Here is a 27,892-nt window from a genome sequence, read left to right as displayed (position 1 = left end):
TAAACGGGAAGATAGGGACCACACAGATGAGTATCACCCAATTCATGGATGCATCGTTTGGGTGTGTTGGTCAAATTTCCTGACCAACACTGCTAGCTTAAGTATCTCTCAGCCCTGGTTTATGCAGGAATATTATTATGAAAGGAAGCATAGAGTATAGCCCTGTCAGATAGTCCTAAACCTGAATGAACCCCCCACAGTCCACAGCATCATCATCACCCTTCAACATCAATAAACAAAAAAACAAAAATCCCAATTTCTGTGTGCTCTCATGGTTAGCTAAGTTTCAAACCCCCTCCATTTCCATGCTGAGGTGAGTTCTTAGGTCTTCAGCGTCAGTAGATTCATGGGGAGTAGATTCATGTTGGAGGGATGTTGTGGCGGTCTCCACGTTTTGGGTAATGCTCATTCCGCAATTAAGTAATCATTGATGTCAGTAGGGGGCGTAGTAATTTGTGTCTGAAGTATGTTAAATCAGAACAAGCACAACTAAACACCACCAAAGTGACTCTGCAGCAGTGCTGGATCTCCTCTGGTGAGTGGCCTAATCCTGGCGACCAAAGACTAATAGTTCCCTATGAACTGTAACAGACGAACCCTGGTTTGGTTATGTATTCCTGGGAGACTTAAGAATGAACAGCGAGGGCGTAATGCCACTTAAAAAGGAAGTTAAACAGTGTAGATGATGGGGCAGGGGGGTGGGGAAATCAATGGACCATCTACCTACCTGTCTTTGCTTTTCCCAAGTTATGTGTGAAAATGATGACTTTCCTGTCTTGTTATAATAATGTTTTGACTGAATATTCCAAGTTATAATATCATTGACTTTAAAACTTGAATTGTAATCTCAGATTTCTGGAACTCATTAAAAGTAATGCATAAAGTAACATGTTGCGGATAAATATTAACACTTCTAACAGTTCAACATAAGGAACTACAAAGGAACCCGTGGCATACAAGTGCATTCTGCCAAGCTCACTTATGGCACTTTTTAAAGCCTGGTTTTAAGATAAATATCTTCCAGGACCCAACACAACAAAAATTTGTTACAGGAAACTTCAAGCCTCCAGAGCATTCTATACACAGTCAGTCAGGGTATCAGAAAATGCATGAAAACACTTTGAGCATCCACAATTACAGAATAGGTCTACTAATGTGTGTATTGAAGTTTTGGAAATGTTAATAAATCTAGATGTCTGTCATCATACAAGTCAGTCCCAAATGCATAATGCCATTGCCAATAATTAGCAGCAAATACATGGTGCAAATTATGCTCTGCTTGTGTACTATATAGTGTTACTTTGCTCCATGCATGACATGATACTGAGCATGAGTGTTATATCATGCACATACATGCATACCCCAAAGTCTTACCATCAGAAACAGATGATGTAAAAATCTTACACAAAATGAAAATTTCAGAAAACATTATACTCTTCTTTCCTGATTCATGGCCACCATGACTGATAGAAAATAAAGGCGCTTGCTGAGAGTGCAAAAACTTTAAGCTTTCCCCTTTCTATCTAGGTATGGCTAATGGTTAATGTATTCCTTTCTAAGATCTTACTATTTTTTTCATAAAAATTTTATCTTTTTTTTTTTTTTTTTTTTTTTTGAAGAGAGACATGCTCTCATCTTTTTTTCTTTTTTTTTTTTTTATTAATTGATCTCACACATTCACTTGTGATAGCTAGCCATCTTTTCAAACAAGCGTGCTTTCTCTAACTCTGGCTTTCCCATACCTTATTTTTGGCTTGCATGCATGCACACACTGTTTGTTACAATTTCCTTTTCATTAATAGGTTTGTCCATCAGTGAAAGAAGGTGCCAATCCTCCCCCTCCTGTAACATGTAATCCACAGTTGTGACATCTAGAACAGTAATTTGGCTTTTCGTTTTCAAATATGGCAATTTCAGGTCATAGCCATGTATGGACACAAACTATTATTTATGGGCACTGTAAGACTGTGCATGACTGTTAAAATTATTTAACTACTTTTTACAGCTGTTAATAGTAGCTCTAGATAATAGTTTTTGATGACAAACAGATCAGTAACCTCTGGTCTGGTCATTATCTACAGCAAACATATAGAAAAACAAAAATCATGGGAAAAAATATTAAAAGCATTTGTATGTGTGTAAAACTGACATTTGTTCTGTAGTTGCTCAAAGTAGTTTATCATGTATTGCTCTTTGCAAGGATCACAAGAATTTATCCTTTATCCTCCATCAACATCATTTTTTCCATTTTCAAAACATTTTCATTTTGAATGGTATCCAGTGAACCAAATACTGAACTGTTGTGGAGAAGTGATGCCGCCAGCAAAAGCATTCCCCATGCTTCAGCAGGCCAAATCTTGGGCAGAAACCTTCCACCGGTTTGTTGAGGAGGGTGAAGGGCTGTGACAGCACTGTGCAATGGCAGAGGAGGGAGAGCAAGTACCACTCATCCCCTTCTTGCTTGGGAAAAATATTCAGGAAGGTCTCTGTCAGGATGGAAGAAGGGATGTTGGGGGCTTCAGATTTTCAATTTCCATTCTCTGTTGTTGAAGCACCATTATTCTGCAAAACACAATCCTGCTAGTTCATTAAGTGGAAAGGAAAACAAGCACAAAAAAACAAATTCAACATATTACATGTTCATTTTGATGGCAGAGATATAGCAAACAAGTCTTGTCATTGAAGAACACCCACAGAAACAACAGGTCTCAACATCATCTTTTGGTAGCAGTATTGTTTTATTTCATTAGTACTAACTGGCTGCTAATAGAAGGAATGACATGGCAGATTATAGAAGGAATGATATGGCAGATTTGGCTTCTAAACTCTGAACTTAGATGGCATCAATTTTATTGGTCTATTTTGCCAAATAATGACAAAGACTTCTGACCTCTAACTATACTTACTAAAATGAATGGAATGACCAGAAAAATACAAAAAAATTTTGTTTTCTATATCACTTACACTTGCTGAAAATCGCTAATCTTCAACTTAAGAGACACACATATGGGCAACCCAGACAAATTTTGTAACATGTATAAAAAAAATAAAATTAAAATAAAATAAAATAAAAAAAGCAGCCCGCAAAAAATACCACCAACATATCTAAAAACTGTCTCACACAGTTGCCACTAATGAACTGTAGCGACTGGCAAACTTAAGATAAAAACAAGATACGGTCTATACACAAAGTTATCATAAAGCTTGACTATTATAAGTTCACGATAAAAGGTGTGTGCTAAGTAAATTGATCTCATAAAATCACATCAGATCCCACCCTGAAAAAAACCTGTCAGACTGAATTCAGTTCATTTGTGCTTATCCAGATGGAAATAGCACTAACAGGCTGGTAACTTCATGACTATTGATTAAGTAATTTACAGAAAATTTATTACAGACCTTTGTTCCTGGATAGTAGACTGAATTTCTGCAGTACGCACATTGGATCGTGCCCGTTTCAGTTCTACAGACACTCGGCTACAATGAATACTGCTAAAGGCCAAGGAATCTTGATGTAATCTCTCAGCCTGAAAAACAATTTGACACAAATCAAAGATGAAAGCATTAACAGCTGTGAGAAATGATCAAGCTAATAATAATAGTGCCCAACTGTCAGGTCCAGAAATAGACAAAAAAGCAAACAAAGGATGCAAAAGCCCTCATGACTTATGATTCCAACTGAATTAGCTACACAAAAACAAACAAAACAACATATACAAAAGCTAACAAAACAAATTTACACACCAGAAAACAGTTTAAGTGATTTCAAGATTTCTGACTTGCGAATTTTACTTGGGAAGGTTGCAGTGTTGTTTACACTTAACCCTTTGCCTACCACATCAGCTGAGATGGACCACAAAATTTTATCCTGCTGATTACCAGACTGACCAAGATCAACCACAAAATACTAGGTCAATTACTTTCACTATTGCGTACTTGTAAATCCGATTGAAACAAAGTCTTCACTCAAAGATGACCTTTAAAAAATCAAAAAGAGCCAAATATTCTGAAGAAGTTTAACATTCTGGTGTTTTTTAAAAATTGTGTTAATTTATAGTCTGTGTGCTTGAACTGTATATATTTTTCAACTGGGTAAGGCTTAGTTGCATTAGAGTTTATATGATGTTTATCTTAAGCATGAAACGTTTAATATTGAAAATTGCAGAAATAAAAGGAGATACATTTGTGCAATCTACCTTAAAAATGTGAACAGATATCTAACAATGAAATGCAATTTGTTGCTAGGTCTACTGCCAAGTCACGACAATGAACATACTTTCACTATGGTTTCCATGTGAGTGGAGTATGGTCTCACAAACTACAGTAAACTTTGTTACATTTACACCTCATATCACAATGTTTTTTAGTCATGTTCTAAACCTGTACAAAAATTATTTTTCAAAGTTTTGTAACCTTACCTGTCTTTCCATCTGTTCCGCTTGCCACCCCAGCACATGTCCAATTAGATTCTCGTTGTAGTAGTTACTAAGTGATGGACTCAGTGTAACTGACTGCTGCGATTTCAGTGCTGCAGCAGACAGTGCACTTGTGCCGATAGCTGGAGCATCATGGCAGCTCCCTGCACTAGGTGTTGGACTGCGACTGAAACATACACACAGCGTATTTTGGATGGATGATCCCATCTTGTGCCTCTCCTGTGTATTATTGTCCCAGACTTGCTGCACAGATTACATGAAGTGGAAGGCAAGTCTGAACAGACAGCCTTATAATACTTACAGGCTCAATGTTTCGCAGTCTTAACACCACAAACTGACATGTGATTTTCGCATTTCTGTTTATACCATCTCCACCCCCCCAAAAGTCGAATTACACTTTCTACAACCTGGAAACCCAGTTTATCTGGAAGAATTGCATTCTTACAATTGGAATTTGTGAAAAGAACTTTCCCCCCTTCTATATTAAAGTCAATTTTGGTGTTGATAAAGTATTTCCAGAGGAAATGAATGAAAGTTTGCCATGGACACAAACACAGACTCACACAGAAAACTGCAGCATGGTCATTTCATTGACTGACTATGTTTATACATGTGACCCAAAAAGTAATGATCATGAATGAATTTAACATTTCAACAGTAAAATAAGATACCATTTTTGATATAGTCAAAACAGGATTGGGAATAGAAGAGAACTCAGGAACTTGTTAATGTCAATAGCTTAACAGCCCTAATGACATGGGGGTACAATCATAGAAGGGAGTGGGGAAGATAATAAAAACAACAAAAAAACCCACAAAAAACAACACACACACGCACACACAAAGAGGCTGGAAGAACCTACCAAAAAAAACCCACCAAAAAACAAACAAAAACAAAAAACAACAAAAACAAACAAACAAAAAAACAAAAAAACCTCAACCCCAAAATTTGTTTTCATTGACTTGACTACAAGATTTATTTTCACTGTCTGCAACTGACCAGGAAGAGCGCTGACTTGTGTCAGACACTGGACTCTCACAGCCGTCTTGCTCTCTCTGGTGCTCCTGATTCTGGTCCCTTACTAGTCCCTCTTCCATCCCATGGGAGGATGAAGTAGGCATAGAACTATGTGGGTGGTGTGGGGAGACGTGAGGGGGTAGGTCTAATGGAGGCTGTTGTTGCTGATGCTGGTGGTGTTGTTGAGACTGATGCTGATGCTGAAGGATGTTGTGCTGCAGGTGGTGCAGCTGTGACTGCAGCTGGGCAGATGTTGTGCCTGAACTGGAGGAGGTTGTTTGAGAACCACCTGTTGGTCCAACACAAACTCACTGAAGCAAACTGATAGGATTACATATGGGATACACCTGGACATGCAGAAATGAAACCAACAGTTCTGGAAACACATATTTCAGGGTAAGAAAAATACACATCTTCAAGAAAAGTACCAACATGAACAGACAATTCTATTTTGATTGAAGCTTAGATGTATTGTTCACATAACGTTTTGTTGTTGTTGTCCAAGAGCAACTGTCCTTCACACCAGTAAAAAAAAGTTCAAATTTAACTTGTATGATCACCTTCATGTTAGCTGAGAAATACAAAACAAGGTGATGAACCTGAATGTAACTGCACTTTTTCTTAAGACATTCATGGCCTTCTCACACAAATGTGTCTTCAGGCGTAGTCCAGAAACAAGAACAGAAGGGAGAAAACTATGAATGTCCACAGTAGCAGAAGTCCTTCCCATGCAAACCTGCCTAGGCTCCCAAATACCTCTCAGTAGTAGAACCCTGATTTTCAGTAGTTTTATGGTAGTTTTCAGTAGTATGGACATGGCGCCATTTCCACATTAATACACTCTTCATTACATCTTTGTACTAACCAAGACATGAATTAGGGCTAATTGTCAAACACAATTGAAGCTTTCAGTAATCACATACAGAAATACCAATCCCCAAAAGACAAAAAGAGCATGCAACAAAATCACCAACATAAAATGGCTGACTTACAGTTACCATCATTCATTTTATTCATGACACAGCTTTCCCTTCCTCTCTTAGTTTTTATCTATTTGCAGTGGTAAGATTCCAAACTTGTGAAATTTACCCTAACAGGCGAGGAGATCTTGGGGACTGCATCAGGAGAGCAAAGCTGGTTATGTGTTATATCCATAAACAGAGAGAGAGAGAGAGAGAGAGAGAGAGAGAGAGAGAGAAAGCGAACATCTCTGAGCTCAAGCACACACACACATGCGCGCGCGCGCGTGCGTGTGTGCATGCGTGTGTGTGTTTGCGAGAGTGAGATTGTATGTGGTTTTGTTTTTTTTCAATTCAGCTGTGTGTGTGTTTGCGAGAGTGAGAGAGTGTATGTGTGTATGTTTTTTCAATTCAGCTCTGTGTGTGTGTGTGTGTGTGTGTGTGTGTGTGTGTGAGAGGTGAAAGAGGGACAAGGATGAGGAGAAAGTGTGTGACTATGCCAGAGAGAGAGAGAGAGAGAGAGAGAGAGAGAGAGAGAGAGAGAGTTTATGTGCTTTGTGTTTTGTTTTCAATATAACTCTGTGTGTGTGTGTGTGTGTGTGTGAGAGAGAGAGAGAGAGAGAGAGAGAGAGAGAGAGAGAGAGAGAGAGTGAGTGTGTCTGAGAAAGAGAGAATGTGTATGTGTGTTTTCAATTCAGCTCTGTGTGTGTGTGTGTGTGTGTGTGTGTGTGTGTGTGTGTGTGTGTGTTTTCAATTCAGCTGTGTGTGTGTGTGTGTGTGTGTGTGTGTGTGTGTGTGTGTGTGTGTGTGTTTGGAGAAAGAGAGAGTGTGCGTGTGTATATGTGTGTGTTTTCAATTCAGCTGTGTGTGTGTGTGTGTGTGTGTGCGTGTGTGTTTGTGTTTGAGAAAGAGAGAGCGTGTGTGTATATGTTTGTGTTTTCAACTCAGCTCTGTGTCTGCGTGTGTGTGTGAGTGTGTGTGCGTGCGCGCACACATGCGAGTATGAGACATAATGTGTAAGTGCATGTGTATTCTTTTCAATAAAACTCTGTGTGAGTGTGTGTGTGTGAGTGATTGTCTGTGTGCATGCACATGTGTGTGTGGGTGTGTGTATGTGCGCGCACATGCGTGCGTGTGTATGTGCGCGAACATGCGTGTGCGTGTGTATGCAGTCATGTGTGAGAAAGTGTGTGTGCATGTTTTGTGTGTGTGTCTGTGGTACATGTGTATGTGTTTTCAATTCAGCTCCACAAAGGACAATGTCCAGAGTAAGAGTGAAATGTACCCAAAATGTACCCACCATCCAAATTAGAGGCAGAGGTTGCAAGTACCATATTTCATGCATCTAATGAGGAAATGAATATCTAGATCCAGATCTAAATATCACTGCAGCCATGTCAGTGCACTGCCTTATCATCTGCCCATTAAGTCTGGCTTAACACTGTTTGCAACAAAGTTTTTGTTCTGTTGCACTATGGTGCTAGAAAGTAATTGTTGCTAAATGTGACTTGACAGGGATGGAGATACAGCACACAGTTGTGTGTATGTGCCTGGGGGTATTGTTTTAAATGTAGGCCTGTGTGTGTGTGCATGCACGTGTGTATGTACACACCTGTGTATGTGTGCGTGCATCTGTACAGTGTTATGTGAGCATGGTATATTGTGTTTGCACATCTCCCAGTGTGCGTTTGTGTGTTGATCTCAGTGTGTATGCGTGTTGTGTGTGTGTGTGTGTGTGTACATGCGCGCGCGTATGTGTATGTGCGTGCACGTCTGTGTAGTGTATGTAAGCATTGTAAAATGTGTTTGCACATCTGCCAATGTGCGTTTGTCTGTGTGTCGATCTGTGTATGCGTGGTGTGTGTGCGTGTGTGAATGTATGCGTGCGTGTGTACAAAGGCGCGTTTGTGTGTGTGTGTGTGTGTGTGTATACGCGTGTATATGTGTATGTGCGCGCATCTGTGTAGTGTATGTAAGCAAGGTAAAATGTGTTTGCAAAACTGTCAGTGTGCGTTTGTCTGTGTGTCAATCTGTGGCATGGTGTGTGTGTGTGTGTGTGTGTGTGTGTGTGTGTGTGTGTGTGTGTGTGTGCGCGCGCGCGCGCATGTGTGATAAAAAACAAAACAACAGTGATCCTGAAATGTACCAATGTCCAATTGACAGGCCGCGTTTGGTAAAAGCGGTTCGAGGTATCTCCAATGAATTGATGTAATCTCAGCAATACTGAGTGGTGGTGGGGGAGGGAGGAGGCTGGGAGTTTACATCAAACACTATGAAAGTTCACCTTCAGTGACAATTCTTCAGAGACAAATGTGTGTGCGGGGTTTCTTAACATTTGCTGTGTGTGTGTGTGTGTGTGTGTGTGTGTAAGGTTTAACGGTGAGCAAAATCGTAGTTGTTCTTTACTCAGCTGTAGTGCCGTAGTCAAGGGGCTTGAATCATAGAAACTATAGACGAATCGTAGTACTAGGCAGGTCTGCCCATGACTTTGAATTAAAATTCTATATTCCATAAATACCAATTAAAAATATACTGATTATCTAAAAGATAACTTAAGATCAATGATTAAATCTAAATATTTTATTAACCACATTTCACAAAGTATTACAGACACTGATTGAGCGACTACACATTAGTCAAGATGACAAATAAGTCAAAAGAAAAAGCAAACAGATTCTCCAGACTTCTGAAGATTTCCACAATAACCTACATACCTTTACTTTGTTGCTTCTTGATGTGTAGGCTCAAAACCTTCTGCAATTCTTGTAAAGTCTGTATGGCTGAAAAACACAATAATTAAACACAATGAACAATGACTAAAAAACATTTTTACCACTACAAGTAAAGCTAAAGTAATAATTAATACACAGATTTAATGCACAAGCATAATAAGACCAACTATGGTATGAAATGAAGAAATATAACAAACAGTGCTACAATGATAAATCAGAAAAAGCTAGAAAGTACTTTCCACATCTATACACTGGTCAACACCAACAGCGAAAGACAAAACAGTTTATTTGGAAAAAAAAAGTTTGATGAAAGAGGGACAATAGAATTAAAGGATCAGAAGATGTCCTGTTTCCAGGTCCTCTTCAGAACAAGTTTATGCAGCCAATACAAGCCATGACCATTTGTCTTTGTGGGACAAGCCTGCCATTCCCGACTGCCAACTTCACAGAAATCACCTAATATAATTTTGAGCAGCAGTTACCAAAGATGGGGTGGAGGCAGAAGGAGGGGTGGGGGAGGAAAAAATAATAAAAAGGCCCCAATCTAATACTGTCCTGTGGTCCACCCTGGGCTACAGATTGTACCCTTGACATAAAACTTTGATATTTATTATTTACAAATAATAAAGAAAATGCACCCATCAAAACTGTCATATATATAACCCTGAAATACTAAGCATACTATTAGATTACGAAGTAACCCCATATAAACTCTGGGAAACTGATTAAATCAAAAGCCCCCACATTCCCTCAGGGCACTAAGTAGTCTTGTCAAAAGTTCAGATTTTGTAGGGTGCACAAAAGGCCAAGACTGATTGTACCAAATTAATGTGCCCATTGCCAAAAAAACATTTCTACCACCTTGAAAGTTCTGCTGCATTAAAGATAGCCTTCACATAAGTTACTGCTCAGAGATACTAATATCTAACACTTTTTGAATATTAAAATATTCAGTTATTGTCAAATGTATATTGACCAACTGTTTCAACAGAACTTAAACTAGTTAAAGACAATTACTCATATTAGAATACCTGCTGATGAGGATGGTACAGTACAGGAAGAGGAACCGCAAGGTGACATCTCTAAGTCTCCCTGGTGTGCATTATCTGGAAAAACAAAAACAAAAAAAACCAAAACAACTCATGATATGTATTCAATGAACATTATTCACTTCTTGAAGAAGAAGAAGAAAAAAACATGAGCACTGTTGTTTGAATACAAGAGTCTGTCATAAATAATACATAACTCTATTGATTAATAAAATGTGGTGGTTTATTTTGCATCTGTCGGCTATTTTCATTTTCCTTGGCCAAAATGGAACAATGGAACGGATGGTTGGAAATGGAATGCATATTCTGGCTCTGCGAATCAAGAAGTCAGACACAACATTATGTGCTGAGTGTTTTATTTGATAACTACTTATATTTCATGCAGAATGTTAATTCTTAGAAAAATGCGGATACTGTGATAGAAATCACAAGCAAAATTGCCAATGTCTTTTTTCTTCTTTGTTTCTGCTGTCACTCAACAACAGTAACTAGATCAGTAGATGCTGCTGGAAGCACGTCTTCCTGCTAAGTTCACTTGACACACATTAAGCCCACAACTTGACTCAATGCAGACCTGCCTATCAATCAAAATGTTATTAAGTTGTTAAGAAAAAATATTTTCAACCTGAAAATGTAATTTTCTGTATTTTTTTGTGATTTAAATCAATAGTAAAATAAATAACTTCAGCCTTCTTTTCTTTTTTTTAAAATTTGCCAATGTGTTGGAAAAATACTCCAAGTTTTCTGTATATGTGCCACAGCATGCTCACAGGTATACACACTGTAACTGGTACTAAGATCCAAAGAGTGCTATACCAATGGGAACATCTTTTCAGTCCTACTCCTATCATTGCTGCCATCAGTGGATACTGTGAGGAGGCTCTTCCTAACTGAAAAGTAATTGTGCTCAAAACTTTCTCCTTCATACCATCTCCTAGCTTTTTACAATAGCAGGAAAATAAATAAAACTTTTTCGATAGGAAAAACAAATAAAACTGCATGTAGAAAAAAAAATTAAAAAATGGGTGGCGCTGTAGTGTAGCACCACACTCTCCATGGGAGCAGCCCAAATTTCACACAGAGAAATCTGTTGTGATAAAAAGAAATACAAAATACAGTTACTATGCTGCATTTATGTTCAAAGTTATATCAGTCTTCAGTTTAGAGTGGAAGAAAGTCAACTTGCTGACTTCAGTAAACTGGCCAAAACCTATGAATGGGTGGTTATAAATATATCTTTCATCAGTTCAACCACTGATATTTTTGATCATGTCACCTCTTCTTGTACTGAAGAATAAAACTGGCTATGTTTTTGTTTTGCCAGCAACAAAAAATTGAAAAAAATTGCCTGCTCTGATTCTGAAACAGTGGCTGTAATTACCTATAAGTATAACAAACTATAAATGTTGACATGCCATTAAGAAATTACTGATCCCTCTGTAAGCCATGAAGTATGCAAAATGCAGACCTTTGAATTTCATCTTTGAAATTTTTCTTTTCATTACTTTTCAATCCAGGAAACTTTCTGTGTACTTGCTATTGAAAGCCTTTGTGGCCTCCTCTATTATCTGTACAATTTACAGTTAAAAAATCACTTGTTTCTGGCAGTCAGCAACGATGTGATTTGGATCAGCATTTTCAGTTCAGTTGTTGCGCAGGAATCACTCGAAAGCCGTGACAACTTCACCTCTTGTTTGTGAATGTGAGTATAGTTTTCTTTAGGTGCTTGCAGGTAGACTTTGACATTTCTTTTGAGATAAAGTGGCATTTTACTATTTATCACGATCATAAGAAGGGTATATATATAGATTTTATTGTTGTGTACTGGTTTTGTCACAACAGATTTATCTGTGTGAAATTTGGGCTGCTCTCCCTTGGGAGAACACATCACCACAATGCAGCACCACCCTCATTTTTTGTGCCCCCCCCCCCCCCATCTGCAAGTGTATTTGTTTTATTGTCAAAGATGATTTTTCAACGAAATTTTGCCAGGGACAATCCATTATTGCCAGGGGTTCTTTTAGTGCACAAAGTGCACTTTGCACATGGGACCTCAGTTTATCATCTCATACAAGATTTGTATCCAGACCATCACCTAAGGTCTAATGGAGGGGAAGAAAAAAATGGTGAGAGTGGGACTTGATCCTGTGCCCTCATATTCTCTGGCTTCCTAGGCAAATGTGTTAACACTATGTCACCAGTACACAGTCCACCCAAGAGCTTCGAAGGATAAAGTTCCAAAAGAATGTGCTGAGTTTGAACTTCTACTGGGACAAAGTAAACAGATCAGTTTTACTGATTTGATTGAGGAATCCCAGTTTAGCTGATCATACTGACAACAGCGTTGTATGGCTTGAGAGTGTGTGTAATATATCTAAGCGCTAAATTGCTAACTGCTATTTCGTGAGAGGGAAGTATGGGGGTTGGGGGTTGGGGGATGGGGGTGGGAGAGAGACCGAGAGAGAGACAGAGAGAGAACAAATACACACACACAATCACAGGACAAATATTCAAGAGGGAAAAAAGAGAGATGTGTGCATTAAAAATTTCAAACATTGAAACAACCCATACTAGAGGATTGAAAAAACAATAACAAAGAATTGTATTTGCAACTTATCCTTGAATACTGAATGATAATGACTGCAAAAATATTGTCATTCAGCAGTTAAACTGACCAACATAACTGTGCTTAACTGCCTTAAGTAGTCTGTATTAGTGAGTAGAGAGAAGGTAATAAAAGACTTTAGAAGAAAGGAACCCCACCCCCCTCCTCCCGAAATAGAAAAAATAAGGTAATTATATATGATTTTACATGTTTCAACCTGTCCAGTAAAAATTTGCTTCTTGATTCTGCCATTATTAATCTCTGAATTACCTCTTTTCTTTTCTTATTATAATGTACCTGCAATTGATGCCATGGCAAAAAGAGGTAACCATTCATAAAATTTGAATTGTTCATGAATGATAATTGAAATAACTGAAACTGTTCAAACTTAAGGTTTCTGTACTTCAACTGACTTAATGTTGCCGAGTGCTATCAATACTCAGTATCAGTATCAGTAGCTCAAGGAGGCGTCACTGCGTTCGGACAAATCCATATATGGTACACCACATCTGCCAAGCAGATGCATGACCAGCAGCGTAACCCAACACACTTAGCCAGGACTTGAGAGAGACGCTTTGACATTTTTATTGTCATTACCTGTAAGGGTCTGTTGACAAGGGGGTGACGGGGATTAATTCTTAAATCCCCTTAAATGCAAAGCAACATTCTGCTTAACAGCATTTCATCACCAAACAAACAAACAAAAAAAATCTCTAAATATAACTCTCTCACGATACATTAAGCAAGCGGAACACACACACACACACACACACACAAAGAAACTAATCATTCAAACTCGACCACCCATTCTAGGAGTGAAATAGTTCAATATATCAATTATCTACCTTACCAAATTAACATAAGAAAATAAAATTTACATATGGATATCCTCCTCATTTACTCTGGTGTGTTCTGATCATTGTGATTATGCCTTATTTTTTGTGCTTCTGAGATAAATTTAGCTACTGACTGTATGATATATTCATCATCAGACGATAAAACAGAAAAAACATCATGTCTTTTAGCTAGATGAGATTAAAAAAATGTACATTTTTCTCTTACTTTATCGTATAATTTACAATGAAACAAAAAGGAGGAGTTTTTCGTCATCTACACTAGATGCACACAAAGGACATGGCAATTCTGAGAGAGAGAGAGAGAGGGGGGGGGGGGTTTAAAATAAAAAGAAATAAGTAAATAAATAAATAATAGATAAATACATAAAAAAGACCACGATGATATTAGATAAGCAAATAAATGTAAAACATGCAGACACATTCACACACACATGCATAACAGATATGCAACAAACATGCAGTTTCAAAGATATGAAAGCACAATCAAATACACATAAAATGATAAATGTACATGAGCCCCAACGCGCGCGCACACACACACACACACACACATTACCCTGCATCCCCCCCTAACCCCCTCCTTCACACACTCATTTCTAGGCTACGTATGGCAGCTTCCATGGCACACACACACACACAGAGGCACATGTACAAGCACACACACATATGCCCATATCCCCCACCCCCAACCTCCCACACATACATACAAACATACATGCACACCCACACGTTCCTGTTCCAATATTCCGTTGCTCCCACAGTGTAGGCATGCATACACACACATACCTCATCTTCTACCCCCCAACCCCCCAACCTTGCCTTCAGTTTCCCCAGCTTAGTACAATTTGTATAATTCACAGTCAAATGTATCATATGCTTTGGGGGTTTTTTCTTCAAAATTTAGAATAAGACTAGAGAATGCATCTGTGTGACTAACTGGTGTATATGCGGTTTCATTTGTCTCTGCAAAAGATTCAGAGCTATATCAATAAACACTTATTAAAATAAAAAGATACACTCCATAATGTGAACAAGTCAAAAAGCAAAAATTCTACTGTGCTAGTTCCAGTCTTCAGATCCTGTCAGTTTTCACAAGAGACCTCATGCCAGTCACAATTCCAACACCAGGTTCCTTCATCACAAGCATTGGTAACATCTGCATCAATAAAGCAGGGGTGTCCAAACTCCTCAGAGACTTTTAAGCCAAGCACAGGATTACAGACCTGAAAACATCGTTAACTTTAGTCTTGAAAATGTGTGCAGATCAGCTGGCACACAACCTAACAAGATCATTTCAGTGTTCACTGAATTAGTGAATACAGGAAATTAACCACCAAAGGCTTGCTAGCAGCAAACGTTTAATAAAGGCGAAAACCATTAAGCCCAAACTACAAGCCACAATATCACTCATCTCAGTTGGCCTAAGATCTTGTAACATTGTGTTCTAGGCCCACTTTAGATGTGTGACATAAAAAAAATAAAATTTAAAAAAAAGAAAGAAAAAAAAAATGGCTAGCAGGACCAAGAAGTTACGTTTCTTTGTATTGGGGTTGGGGGGTCAATATGAATGGCTTCTGCTTCCCAATAACTGAAACATCAGGTATGTGTTTGTTGATTGTGTGAATACTTTGATTTTCCTCCATCATGTTGCAAGCTTTCATTTCAAAAGGTTATGGGCCCATTAAAGGATCTCAGAGCAGGTATGGTCGGCTTGTTTTCGATGGAGATGAGCGGCGGTGAGAGCAATGGGAAATCAAGTTTCTTGGGTATTTGTGGTTGAAGAAACTGAAGAATACTGTTTTGACTAAAAAAATGAAGAAGCTGATGATGATTTGAATGAAGAAGAATTGTGGAATTAATTCAATTTCTGGATGATAAGTCTTTCCCTCATTATTTGACGGTAGAAAAGCTTTGAAAATTCATACTCATTATGCTGGGTCAGGTACTCCAAGTCCAAGAGTGATTACTCTGAGAAATGCTGGCGAAACTGTCAATGAAAGTTTGCTGATTACTATGCTTTTAAATGGTTTGACTGATAGTTTTCGTTCATTTGGTGCTTGTTTTAACACAGAGTAACAAGAAACAGACATTTGAAGTCAAAGTGTCTCTGCGAAGTTTTGAAGATTCTGAACGTTCTTGATCTGCAAGTGGTGATGATTTGGTGTGGAAATTGGCAGTTAGTTCAAGTTCAGTTTCTAAAAATCATAGTAATGATGTTACTTCATACTTGTTTGAAGTGGGGGCAAGTTGGTCATTTTGCAAGACACTGCACAAAAGATATAAAGATGTGGTGTAGCTTTTGTCGCAAAAGCAATCACATTAATAACTAATCATGCAAACAGAGGAAATACATGGGCAGAAACAACGGAGACAAAGTGAGTTAGCTGCTTCACAGTTTGATGCTTCAGATCATTCTTTTGCCTTTGAAGCTGGTGTTTGTAGCAGCAGCGTAACCATGTTTCAAAACTGACATATGCTTTTGGTTGACTGTTGGGAAACTGCACATCATCAATAATGAATCAAAGTTCAGCAAGTTTGATGACAGTTTCAAACCAGAGAAACATTACAAAATACAATACACTGAGTTGGCCAGTGGGGAAAGGTGTAGCAGTGTTGCCATGAAGAGAGGGGGTGGGTGTGAGGGGGGTAGGAGGGAAGGGGGATGCAGATGTGACAATCACTGATAACTGCAGTAGGTGTGTTAAAGCTTCCCTGAAAGTGAAAAATACATTGTATGTTCCTTCTTGTTCTTTTCCACAAAAGTTTCTCTACAAGATGCAACTGAGAAAGGGGCTAGCATTTATTTCGAATCAGGCTCTCCTGAACTTGTAACTTGTGTACGAAGACACAAACTGAAAAACATGGCAGACTGTACTACCTGAACACGTGATCCAAACACCGACAGTATTGCTCCTGATTGTGTGAACTATGCATGTGATCTGAAGAGGCAGTAAGAAATTCTTGGCCATTGTAATTATGATGATGTGATGAACCTTGAAAAGATGGTGGATGGTATAATGGTTGGCAAAACAAAAAGGACCTGATGACTGTGTTTTGCATGGCAAAATGACAAATGATGAAAACAAAACTCCACGAGTGCGCTTAACTGTCCCACTGCATTGACAGTTGCTCTATACTGGTCTTGCTGATGGTGGAACTATCAACCCAGCATCTAAGGGAAAGTTTCACATAAATCACAGATAAATGCCATTTCATTTACTGATGATTATTCAGGGGCTGTCTTTGTGAAGAACAAAAGTGACGCTGTTGTCGCTACAGAGAAATTTCTAGCTGACTCTGCTGTCCACATGGAAAAGTTAAATGAATCTTACTGTGCTGGATCAGATCAGACATTGGCACCGAGTTCTCTTCAGATGCATACCCTCAATCCTAAGAACCAAATAAGGCATGAGGTGTTTGCGCCTATTTTCCACCAAATGGGACCACTGAGCAACACTGGAGAACACTGTTTGAAATGGGAAGATATCTTCCCACTGAAGCTGAGTTGCCAAAAGACGTGGCCATATACTGTCAAGGTTGCTGCTTACATTCACAACAGGTGATACAATCAGTATCTCAAACAAACACCTTATTTCATGCTGAATGGCAGGAGACCAAATTTAACCAACATGAGGACAGGACATTTGGTTCTGAATGCTACGCGTACATGCAGAACACACAGAAACTTGATTCCATGTGCTTAAAAGGTATATTTGTTGGATATGATAGGGGAAGTCCTGCGTATCTGCTGTGTTTAAAAAAAAAAATTCTGACACTGGCAATGTCAGATGATACAGAATTGTGAGATTTGTGTCAAAGAGAGAACATTAACTGAAAACACAGACAGGACACTGGGCATATGATGACTGATCTGATGTTGAAATGTGGTATCATGGATGATAATGAATCTGGAGAGAGGTAAAAATGTATGTCACTTGTCAGATCAAGAAGAGTGTTGCGCTGAACGAAGTCAAAGACACTCAAAATGGCAAAGGAAATCGTCAGATTATCTTGGTGATAACCAGACCAAATTTGAAGATGATTAGGTTATGACTAACAGTAACATGGAGGGATGGCCTAGAGGTAACGCGTCCGCCTAGGAAGCGACAGAATCTGAGCGCACTGGTTCGAATCACGGCTTAGCTGCCGATATTTTCTCCCCCTCCACTATACCTTGAGTGGTGGTCTGGACACTAGTCATTTGGATGAGACGATAAACCAAGGTCCTGTGTGCAGCATGCACTTAGCGCATGCAAAAGAACCCATGGCAACAAAAGGGTTGTTCCTGGCAAAATTCTGTAAAAAAATCCACAAGTCGATAGGAAAAACAAATAAAATTGCACGCAGGAAAAATACAAAAAAAAAAAAAGAAAAAAAAGAGGTGGTACTGTAGGGTAGTGACACGTTCTCCTTGGGGAAAACAGCGCAATTTTCACGCAGAGAAATCTGTTGTGATAAAAAAGAGAAATACAAAAATACATGGACAATTGTTACAATTTTTTGTGTGCTTTCCCTCAAAATTTCAAAGAGGTCATTCAGTCCCCTGATTCAGAACTTTGGAAAGAGGCAATGAAAGAAAAAAAGAATCCTCTGAAAGACCTCTGAAATAGAATGAAACATTCACTTTGACCACTCTTCCTGAAGGAAGAAAGCAATAGGGTGGGTGTACACTATCAAAGAAAATTCTTGTGGTTCAAAATCACAGAAAGCAAGGTCTGTAGTAAAAGGTTACAATCAAATGAAAGGTGTAGATGCTAGATTACAATGTAACCTTTGCACCAACTGCTAATGTAACGTCAGTATTACTATACATGTATACTGATGCAACAAGAGTTCAACATGATCTGATCTTATATCAGATGGATGTGAAAACTGTATTCCTTTATACTTCAATTGACTGAGATTGAGAGAGAGAGAGAGAGAGAGAGAGAGAGAGAGAGAGAGAGAGAGAGAGAGAGAACACGGAGCAAGCTGAAGGTCACTGTATGGACTAAAATAGTCTGTTATGAATTGGAATGATGCACTGCGCAACTACTTGGTTGAAAACCAAATTTGTACAAAACCCTACTGATAATTGTGTGTCCACAAAGTCGTCAGGAACTGAAGAAGTGAAATGATAGTAATAATATAACTGTTGTGTGGGTGGATGGCCTGATTGTTGCCGCAAGCTATGAATCTTTGTTGTGTGAGGCAGACTTTCAAAGACCGGTTCAAAAGTCTGGGAAGACTTCCTTATTTTGGGGCACTGATTTTGAACAAGGTGGAGGATCTGTCAAAATAAGTCAGAAATGTTACATAAAAAGTTTGAAATTTATACTCCATCTGAACAAATGCTTGATTGCAATGATGATGGCCCAGCTGATCCAAGAAAATACTGTGAAATTGCTGGTAGTTTGATGTATATGATGGTAAACTTGTACTGGACTGGATAATTAATTGCTGGATCATCACGAAGTCATCTCAATACCTATGTAAGCCACTTCAATGGCATTTGGCTGCAATCAAACATGTATTTAGATATTTGTCAGGCACTCTGGACTTTGAGCTGTGCTACAGAAAATGTGAAAATGACTACACACTGATAGGATACACTGACGCCGACTGCACATCATCTGTTTGAAGACAGAAGTAGTACTTCTGGTTACTGTTTCAGTCTGACCAGAAATGGACACTTCGTTTCCTGGAAATCAAGGAAACAGCCTACTTGGGAGGCTGAATACACTGCCTGAGCAGGTATGTCCAAGAGAGCATAAATCCCAGCCAGTTAGTGAATGACATTGACAGCAGACATTATCATCTGCTTTGATCTTTAAGACAACCCATCAGCGAAGATCAATACACACTTATGTCTGGTATCTCTTCATTCAGAACTGAATACAGGCAAAAATACCTTGCTGCCGCTGAAATGTTAGCTGATGTAATGACAAAACCTGCTACCAGATTCCAGCTACAAATTAAAAGCAATGATTTGCCAGCATAACTTTCGCAAAAATTAATAAATGATTTTGTACAGTGATCAAAATATTACATTTAATGTTTTATATGAATAAGCATGAAAACACAAGATGTAAAGGAAAACCAAGTCCACATACATCTCATTCTGACATATGTACAAGAACTAATGTTTGACTTTTAGTCTAGAAAAGCATGGGAGGGATTCTGTGCACAAAACTGATTTCTGAATGTGTGCGGTTTGTGTGTGCATGTGCATCAAAATATTTACTGCATACATAGATCTGCATGCGTATAGTAATATTCAGTCTATTGAGAGCATCATTATTTGATGAATCCTCCGTAATCTAAAATCATAGGAAACTTATTTACACATAAGCACAGTTTTTTATCAGCTGCAGATATTACACAAGGATATTACACCAAAATATTAATGAGAAAAAACGTACAGAAAACAACACATACATAATAAACTGTTAACCTTACCACAAGAAATCAAGACACGAGCGCAAAGCAACACAAAAATGAAAATATACTGTGCAACAGAGATATACACACACACCAATATCAACCGGCAGTCACAATTATTCGTCGTTGTCATTATAACCCTCAAAGTGCTGGATATAATAAAAATACATGTATACAGAAATCATGCTTAAAACAAAGGGACAGTTTGCCTCCGCTACCTGTGCTCTGATTTGGGGCATTTGTATGCTTATCACTGTCAATAAGAATAAATAGGTAAACCTATACATTTTTGGAAAGTACAGTGAATGAAGAATCCGATAAAAGTAAGAAAAAGGCTGTATCTTGTATGTTGTTGGAGATATTCCGCAGAATATAATCAACAAATTTTGCACTTATTTTCCAAAAACGTCAACCACAATGTTTATAAGTATTTTCACATCTTTTACAGTGTCAAAATCTCAAAACTGGCATTAAACTGTACAAAAAAATGTTCTGGCTGCAGAATCATGAAATAAATGTAACTGAAACAATGAAATTATAAGCATTGTGTTCTTTGTTTGAGACACGCCCAGAGACACCATGCGGGCGCACATCTACAATACTTTATGCAACCACAGGCAAAAACAGAAATAAATGTTTTCTTTTAGCTCACGTTGCTTTCAAAAGCAGCAAGAATGCTTTAAATCAAAATAATTCCCAGCTTTCTAGCTTGACTTGGTCAAGAGTTCATAACAGATCCATGCCTAACCCACTTTATCACCCCTCCCCACCCCCATCACCCACCCCCCAGTTTTTGTAGCTGGAGACAAAACTGAATTAACAACAAGCATGCCGAAGTGTCAAAATGACAAAGCTGTTTTCACCAGAATCCCTGTCAGCAAACGAATCATCACTGGTGACAAGGTCACTCATTTCCTGAGCTTTGTCAACTTCAGTGACATCTGGACCTGTAAACTTGGACAAAGTTTGTGCAAACACAAGCAGGGAGGAAGTAACACCAGAACGAGGCAGTTTTACGAAGGCTACCAGAGCCACGATTGTGGCCCATCACACTTCACAGGGAAAGCCACGATCGTGGCTCATCGCGCTCTCCGGGTTAATTTCCAAGGAAACCATCGAAAGACTGGTATTCACTTCAGTGTCAGATTACAAGAGGAGCACAGCTTCCTCTGCCATGTTGGCATTGCTGACTTCAGCCTCATTTTTGCAGACACGGATGAAACAGTCAAGCTAGATGGCCCTGCTTACCTGTCTCCTATACACACCATTACAGCTTTTTCGAAACCCACTGACATTCAAGGATTGTTTTACCTTGCTCCCCTGTGCTTACCCCAATACCTAATCATTGATTCTTTCACCCTAAGTTCATGTGCAATGGCTTGGTTCCCTTTTTCAATGGCTAGGTCAATCGTCTTCAACCGCATCAAAAGTATTTCATCACGTTTCAGCATGATTGAAGTGTGTTGCAAAAGATATGCGTTCCTGAATGTTTCACTGAGTGAAAATTTAGATAAAAATGTGAACAGTTAACACCATTACAGCTAAATACAGACTGGAGAATGTGACAACGAACAGATCGAGAAAATCCACAAACCGCAACTGTTGTAAAGCTGAAAGTGTCAAAACTGAGAGAATAAGTTGCAGGTTGTACCAGTTATATAGTTAAGATTTTATGGTATATAAATCTGAATTGATGTATGCACCCAAAAACAAGTTTAATTACACATACTTAACCGTGACCCAACTAGTGCAGACTCCGGCAGAGGTCTGACATTCTTGTCCTGTGCAAACTACTATCTGCCTATGCAGAGAAAACGAAAGTACTACGGCCGATAACCTCCCGGAAGTAGGTAACCTCCCCTTTGTCCCCCTAGCTAACAAGTTTATGCATACACTATTATCATTCACCGTGCTATGATCAATACATGTTATTTCACATGTATACAATTTCAAACTATCATGACTGAGACTATTAAGAGAGTGACTGTTTTTTTTCTGCTAAAAAAACCCCATTATGGCCGGGATCCAGGGGATGTGTCTTTATACCAAAACCAATTAAAACAATAGGAAAAAAAACACCCCCCCCACCCCCCCACACACACACACCACAAAAATGCTAACACAGATCATTAAGTCTGCATATCAAGCCATTATCAAGGATACTACAAACCATAAATGCATGAAGTATCTTTATGCTCCACCAAAAACTTGCATAAATGATAAAGTGTCGTGCACATAAAAATCTGATAACATGTGATGTATACATTTACTGCCACTGCCACACAAAGACAGGTTCACTAATACCCATCTCCCCTCTTTTACCACTTCACACACACACACACACACACAAGGACAAGTTAGTAAACACAAAAGATTAGTGAAAAAATAAAAAAATAAAAAGACAGAAAAAGAAAATTACAATGACAATTCAGCTCCCCAAACACTCTGACACACATACACACACAAATGAAACCTGGTGATTACACAAACTCACTTTTGTTTACACACGTCATTGAACAGAATCCAAGTGAAGGACACACAGACAAAGAAAGGGCAAGATGGAGAGAAAGAAAGGTACAGATAGATACTAAGATAGTGAGAGGAAGGGGAGATCAGAGATGACAAAAGTTTTTAATGACTTACCCTCACTCCTATGAGACGGATGGTTGATTGGCCGACTATTATCACTATCAAGTCTTGAACGTCTCCTTGCCGGTTCTCCAGATGCAGAACCATAGGCAAAAACACTGTTTCTTTTAAGGTCTGGGTGGGATGTGTATCCTGTGTGACTTGAGTGTGCCACTTGTCCGGAGTGATTATAAGAGGTCTCTGCTGAAGAAGAGTTACTCCTGGAGACAGTGCTTCCTCTGTGCATGTTGGATCCAGAGGTGCTGGAAGAGTTAGGCACATCCACAGATTGTGATTTTGATCTGTCTGTAGGTCTCTGGAGGCTTTTCTCTGGAGTACCAGAAGAACTGTCCATATAAGCAGGCCTGTTTCTACCATCATACCTTTGTTCGTTTGTGCTGGAATGTCTTGCTCGTTCATCTGCAAAGCACATAAAACATTGCATGGTTATGATTTAATTCTCAATGAAATGCTCTATTTGTCAGTGTAAAGCATAATGTCATGTACTGTGATTTTTTAAATCTTTAGCCCAATAAAGTATAAACCTAGGCAATCAAATTCAATATTTCGAAGTTTAACAATAATGAGAACAAGAATGTGGGAGCAGGTTGGCAAAGCCAAACAATATCTGCCCTAAACTCAACAGTGATTATGTATAAAACACAAAAACAAAGAAAACAAAACAAAACAAATTAAGACTTTCTAAGGTTGATGGTAAAAAGGAAAATTATATGGCTGTGCCACCATACAGTACTCAACTGTTAAGGGTAAATGCAACACATTACTCACCACGGGTAAAAGTAGCAGATGAGGTACTAGGTTTGGCATTTCCACGATAATCCCTTCCCTTGTCTGGAGCCCTGGCACTGAAATGCATCACAGCAGCTTACTAACACAACCATGTTAACTTGAACAAAAGGCAGGAATGTCAGACCCCTGCCAAAGTCTGCACTAGTTGGGTCATGGTTAAGTATGTGTAATTAAAATTAGTTTTTAAATAATTTCTGCACAATCAGCAAATTTCAGCCACAGAAACAGAGCTGCATTCCACTATTCAGTTTCAGTTCAATACATCATTTCTGAGCTGGTCCAAGCAAGTCAAACAAATCATATAAAGACCATTAATTGACAATCAGACTGTGATCCATTCATCAGAATCACTGAATATGTCAAAACCCTTTACTGAAGCGTGTGCTCTTCTTTGTAGTCATAGATTTCAAAGAAAAAGTATGTTTTAAATAATGCTAAAAATATATGAAGAAAAAAGAGAAGTGATTGCCATTGACTATCTGCTATCTCCAACCAAACACTGAATACCACCTACCTATCATTCCATTCCTTTGGCTTTTCCCACTGAGACACTTCCGATTTACAGTTGAAGTAGTATCGTTTTCCTGAACTGCTGATGTGCTCTGACCAGTCACCACATACTCGCACCGCCGACTTCTGAACCTGTTGGAGAATATTTAGGCACTGATGAACTATTTGTTTTCTACTGTAGAAGTTGAAATCATTCCTTTCTTATCACATTTTTTGTGTGCAAAAAATTAGCCGCTTCCACCAATTTTTAAAATATTTTTATTATTTATATACAATCTTGCCAGGATTAACACTTTTGATGTTATATGTATTTCTTTCATATAAAATGCATGTTGCACATAGGTTTATTATAAAAAGGATACACAGGACACCAGCTTATTGTCTTATCCAAAAGACCTGCACTTTAACAACCACTCACGCTCCTGCGAAACATGAGAAGGGTTGGGGAAGAAAACAACTCGTGTTACCATCTGCTTTTCTACAACCATCACTCCATCTGAATTCTCTGCCAGTGTGTTATTGATTCAACAAACAAATAAAAATGGCATGAATTCTTTCATAATAACAAATTTCTGTAAAATCAAAAATAAATCATATAACCATTAAAAGCAACACTCTTACTTCAGCTCTGTGATCTTTTCCGTCCTTATGGTCTCCTGGTCTCTTGGTAGCACTGTTTTTGTCCTGTCCGTGATTACTGTGGTTGCCCCCTTCATGATGGTTCCCATCTGGCCGTTGTTCCCGGTGGTCCCTGTGTGCACCAGGTGCATTCTGACCAATGCTTCCTGTTGCAAGGTACTGGTTGACTTTCTTCTCTGCCAAACTGAGTGACCCTACCAAAGAAGATAAACCTTTATATCATATACAAGTGAACCTAAATGCATGGCTTCATGCTTTAACAAGCTGGCTAAATTCATACAACAAAAACTATGTATAAAATGAAAGTAAATTCAAAAGGCATAACAAAAGCAAAATTAAGTATGTAATTAACAATTTCAAAATTTCTGTGCAAAGCTGTGCATAGTATGTGTCAAGACTGAAGACACTGAGAGATGAGTCAGTGCACGAGAGTGTGCAAGCATGAAATCTGCAAAATAACACTAGTCAAATTCATTAATTAAAAAAAAAAAAATCCAATTCAAGTAGCAGTACAATTCAATCTGCAAGCTACTCTTTGCCTAAAGAAACCTTATGCTCCCCTCTTCCATGACACCACACCCCCTTCATTCTCCTTCAATTCACGAAATGTCATATTCTAGTCATAACTGCTGGGTTTTTTTTTTAGGGGAGGGGTGGTGGGGAGGGGGTGCTGATTTTTTGCTGAATATTCCTACCTCGTTTCTCTTTACCCCTTTCCAAATAAGGACCCTTGTTGTGATATCTGGGACTCTGGCTTCTGCCAGGACTGTCACTTTGGGCACTGTGTCCATGATTTCCTTCTGCTGGGGATCCATCAGCGTATATTCCACTGTAGTTCTGTTGGTGTTGCATGCTCTGGTGGCGGTCCAACCACTGAACATAACAGATCTATAAATTTTCAGTTTAAACATTATTTTATACATGTACATGTACTCAAGTGCATGTGTGTGTACTTGCACTGTGGGAGTGTGCTTTCAGTGCATCTATCAGATCATGTGTGTATGAAAGCCTCTGTGCGGGTTTACATGTGTTTTGTGTACATGTATGCTAGTATCAATTTTAAAATATCATAGCACAGAAATTAAAAACACACACAAAAAAACAAACAAAAAACCCAACAAAAACACCAAGACAAAGACTCATGTGGTACATGCTAAATCTAACAGGTTACACAAGACACATGTGGTACATGCTAAATCTAACAGGTTACAGAAAAAGAATTACAAATCAGGGCATTGCCTATGTCAGTTGTAACCGAGTTTAATTACCAATCAGAACAGGTTTTCCTTTCGCTCAAGTCATTAAGACACTGAATAACTTATACCTTGACCTCTGAGTTTGACCTGCTTCAAAAGGATTCCAAATCTTGGCGTAACCCATCACATATCACACAAGATCTCAGATTGATTCTTAAGAGTTTCTACTAGTACAATGCATTATAATCCTGGTCTTGAATAGGAAATTTCAGCAGAGTTTATGCTTTGTTTGAGAAAACTGGATGGAAGACCTAACCTCTTTAGAGCCAGTTCCATGCTTTTCAAGTTTTAATACAACATGCTTTGACTCTGACCTTTCTTAACTCCTGAATATGACATTTAATTGACTTATTCTCTTATAAACATCATATTCACTCTTCATGCTTCTCCATAACATTTTTTCTCTCCCGAATTTGCTAAACTGTAACTCTTTCAATTTTCTGAGTTCATATTAAGCATCTACACAGATAGACGGTAAAAGCTAGTATCTTCTGGTTAATAATGAAAAGGACAGCAAACCTCTATCAATTCCCTTCAATGAATGCATTTGGCAGTTATTAATTTCCCTAATTTTATTTCAGCTTTACAAATCAAGTACATCAATTTGTTCTCCATTCTTGTTTTGGTGCATGCAGAGTATTGCAATATTTTATAATCAATTAAACTCTGACATGAATTACTGGATCTCTAATGAGTCTTATCACAGGATCTCTAATGTGCCTATCTGATCTTAAAAATATGTATATACATGAAGGGGATTCAGGCACTTATATACATGGTAGATAAAACAACAACAACAAAAAACCCTAACTCCCCCAAACACCTCCACCCTTAACCTACCAAACACTGCCAGGATCAGCTCTGACCCTTATACTAAGAGTCAAATGTTTCAACCACTCTGCAATTGTAGAATATCCAGTGCCATCTTCACTTATGATTAATGTTCTGCTTTTTTTTTCTAGCTCTGGAAGATTTTCCCCTCCTTACATAATAATTTATTGATGATTTTGTTTTGTGCATATACATTAACCACCTAATTTGTATGAATCATATCAATCTTTTGTTCCTGCATAGAAGGTACACACAAAAACTGAAGAAGCAGGTCAGGCTCCAACAGTTGATCGATCTGTAGACCTGGAAGATGTGGAAAACTTACACCCTTAGTCCAACGGGTGCTACTGAGATATGAAACCAAGAAGCTTGGATTTTAAAATCCAGTGCTGCAACCAAATGTAGCATCTGTTACGTTTATAATGTGCACCTAGTTGCTGACACAAGTACCCTTATTGATAGCTATGCCATGTTTCATCAACTGATCACAGTTGGACTGAATACACAGTTCAGCACTGCACTGAGTGGGGTACATTAGAGCATTCTCATCTTCCTCCGATCTGTTTATAGTAGTTTCCATTTCCTTTTCACTTTCATTCCAGACTGAACTAAATGGAATGATTATTGTTCGACTGCAGACTCCAGCACTCGACGGTACCTGGTGAACCTGGTGCAGATGGGCGTCTTTCCTCTCATTGTACCTGTAATCAGAAGACAAAACAATTAAATGATCAGGAAGTGCAAACAGGCCAATTTCTGTGATTTTATTTTCGGCTTTATTTTTGACAACAAAAATGGCGGCCGCCTGATCATACAAGCAAAGGAAGTGACTAGACAATGATCCTTTACCCATCATTAACTCTTGGTTGTTTCCGTGCATGCATCACCATTAATGCTATAGAAAATTAGCAAAATGCAATGCACAGGAAGATGTTGTGCTGGGGTCTATGCCAGTTCGGTGACTCTCTATACATTCGCTGCCGACATAGTTGACGCCATATTACATCCGGGCGTCTGCATTTAAGCAATAAGAAACAGAATATTATGTAAATAGTTTTTTTACTACGTTGTAATGTGCTTCATGGTTTTGATATAAAAGGTGTTCTACATATGTTGATTTTAAAAAATACGTAAACTTTTCAT

The 27,892-nt window shown here is 38.5% G+C and overlaps 1 protein-coding gene across 1 annotated transcript; it reads right to left on the bottom strand.

Moving 5' to 3' along the window:
- Window positions 1-236: 236 nt before the first annotated feature.
- Window positions 237-27,732, bottom strand: LOC143291957 (WW domain-containing adapter protein with coiled-coil-like). Its single transcript, XM_076602108.1, has 13 exons — window positions 27,599-27,732; window positions 27,408-27,450; window positions 25,358-25,535; window positions 24,645-24,856; window positions 24,028-24,155; window positions 23,493-23,569; window positions 22,719-23,123; window positions 10,176-10,250; window positions 9,127-9,192; window positions 5,436-5,742; window positions 4,419-4,602; window positions 3,400-3,527; window positions 237-2,562 (listed from the first exon to the last, which is right to left on the bottom strand). The coding sequence occupies exons 1-13, from the start codon at window positions 27,637-27,639 to the stop codon at window positions 2,490-2,492; spliced, it is 1,917 nt and encodes a 638-aa protein (XP_076458223.1). The 5' UTR covers window positions 27,640-27,732; the 3' UTR covers window positions 237-2,489.
- Between the last annotated feature and the right edge of the window lie 160 nt (window positions 27,733-27,892).

This window comes from Babylonia areolata, chromosome 18 (genome assembly GCF_041734735.1).
Source record: "Babylonia areolata isolate BAREFJ2019XMU chromosome 18, ASM4173473v1, whole genome shotgun sequence".
Classification (NCBI taxonomy): domain Eukaryota; kingdom Metazoa; phylum Mollusca; class Gastropoda; order Neogastropoda; family Buccinidae; genus Babylonia; species Babylonia areolata.
Note: the sequence above shows the minus strand (reverse complement) of the source record. Positions and strands in the feature narration are given on the sequence as shown.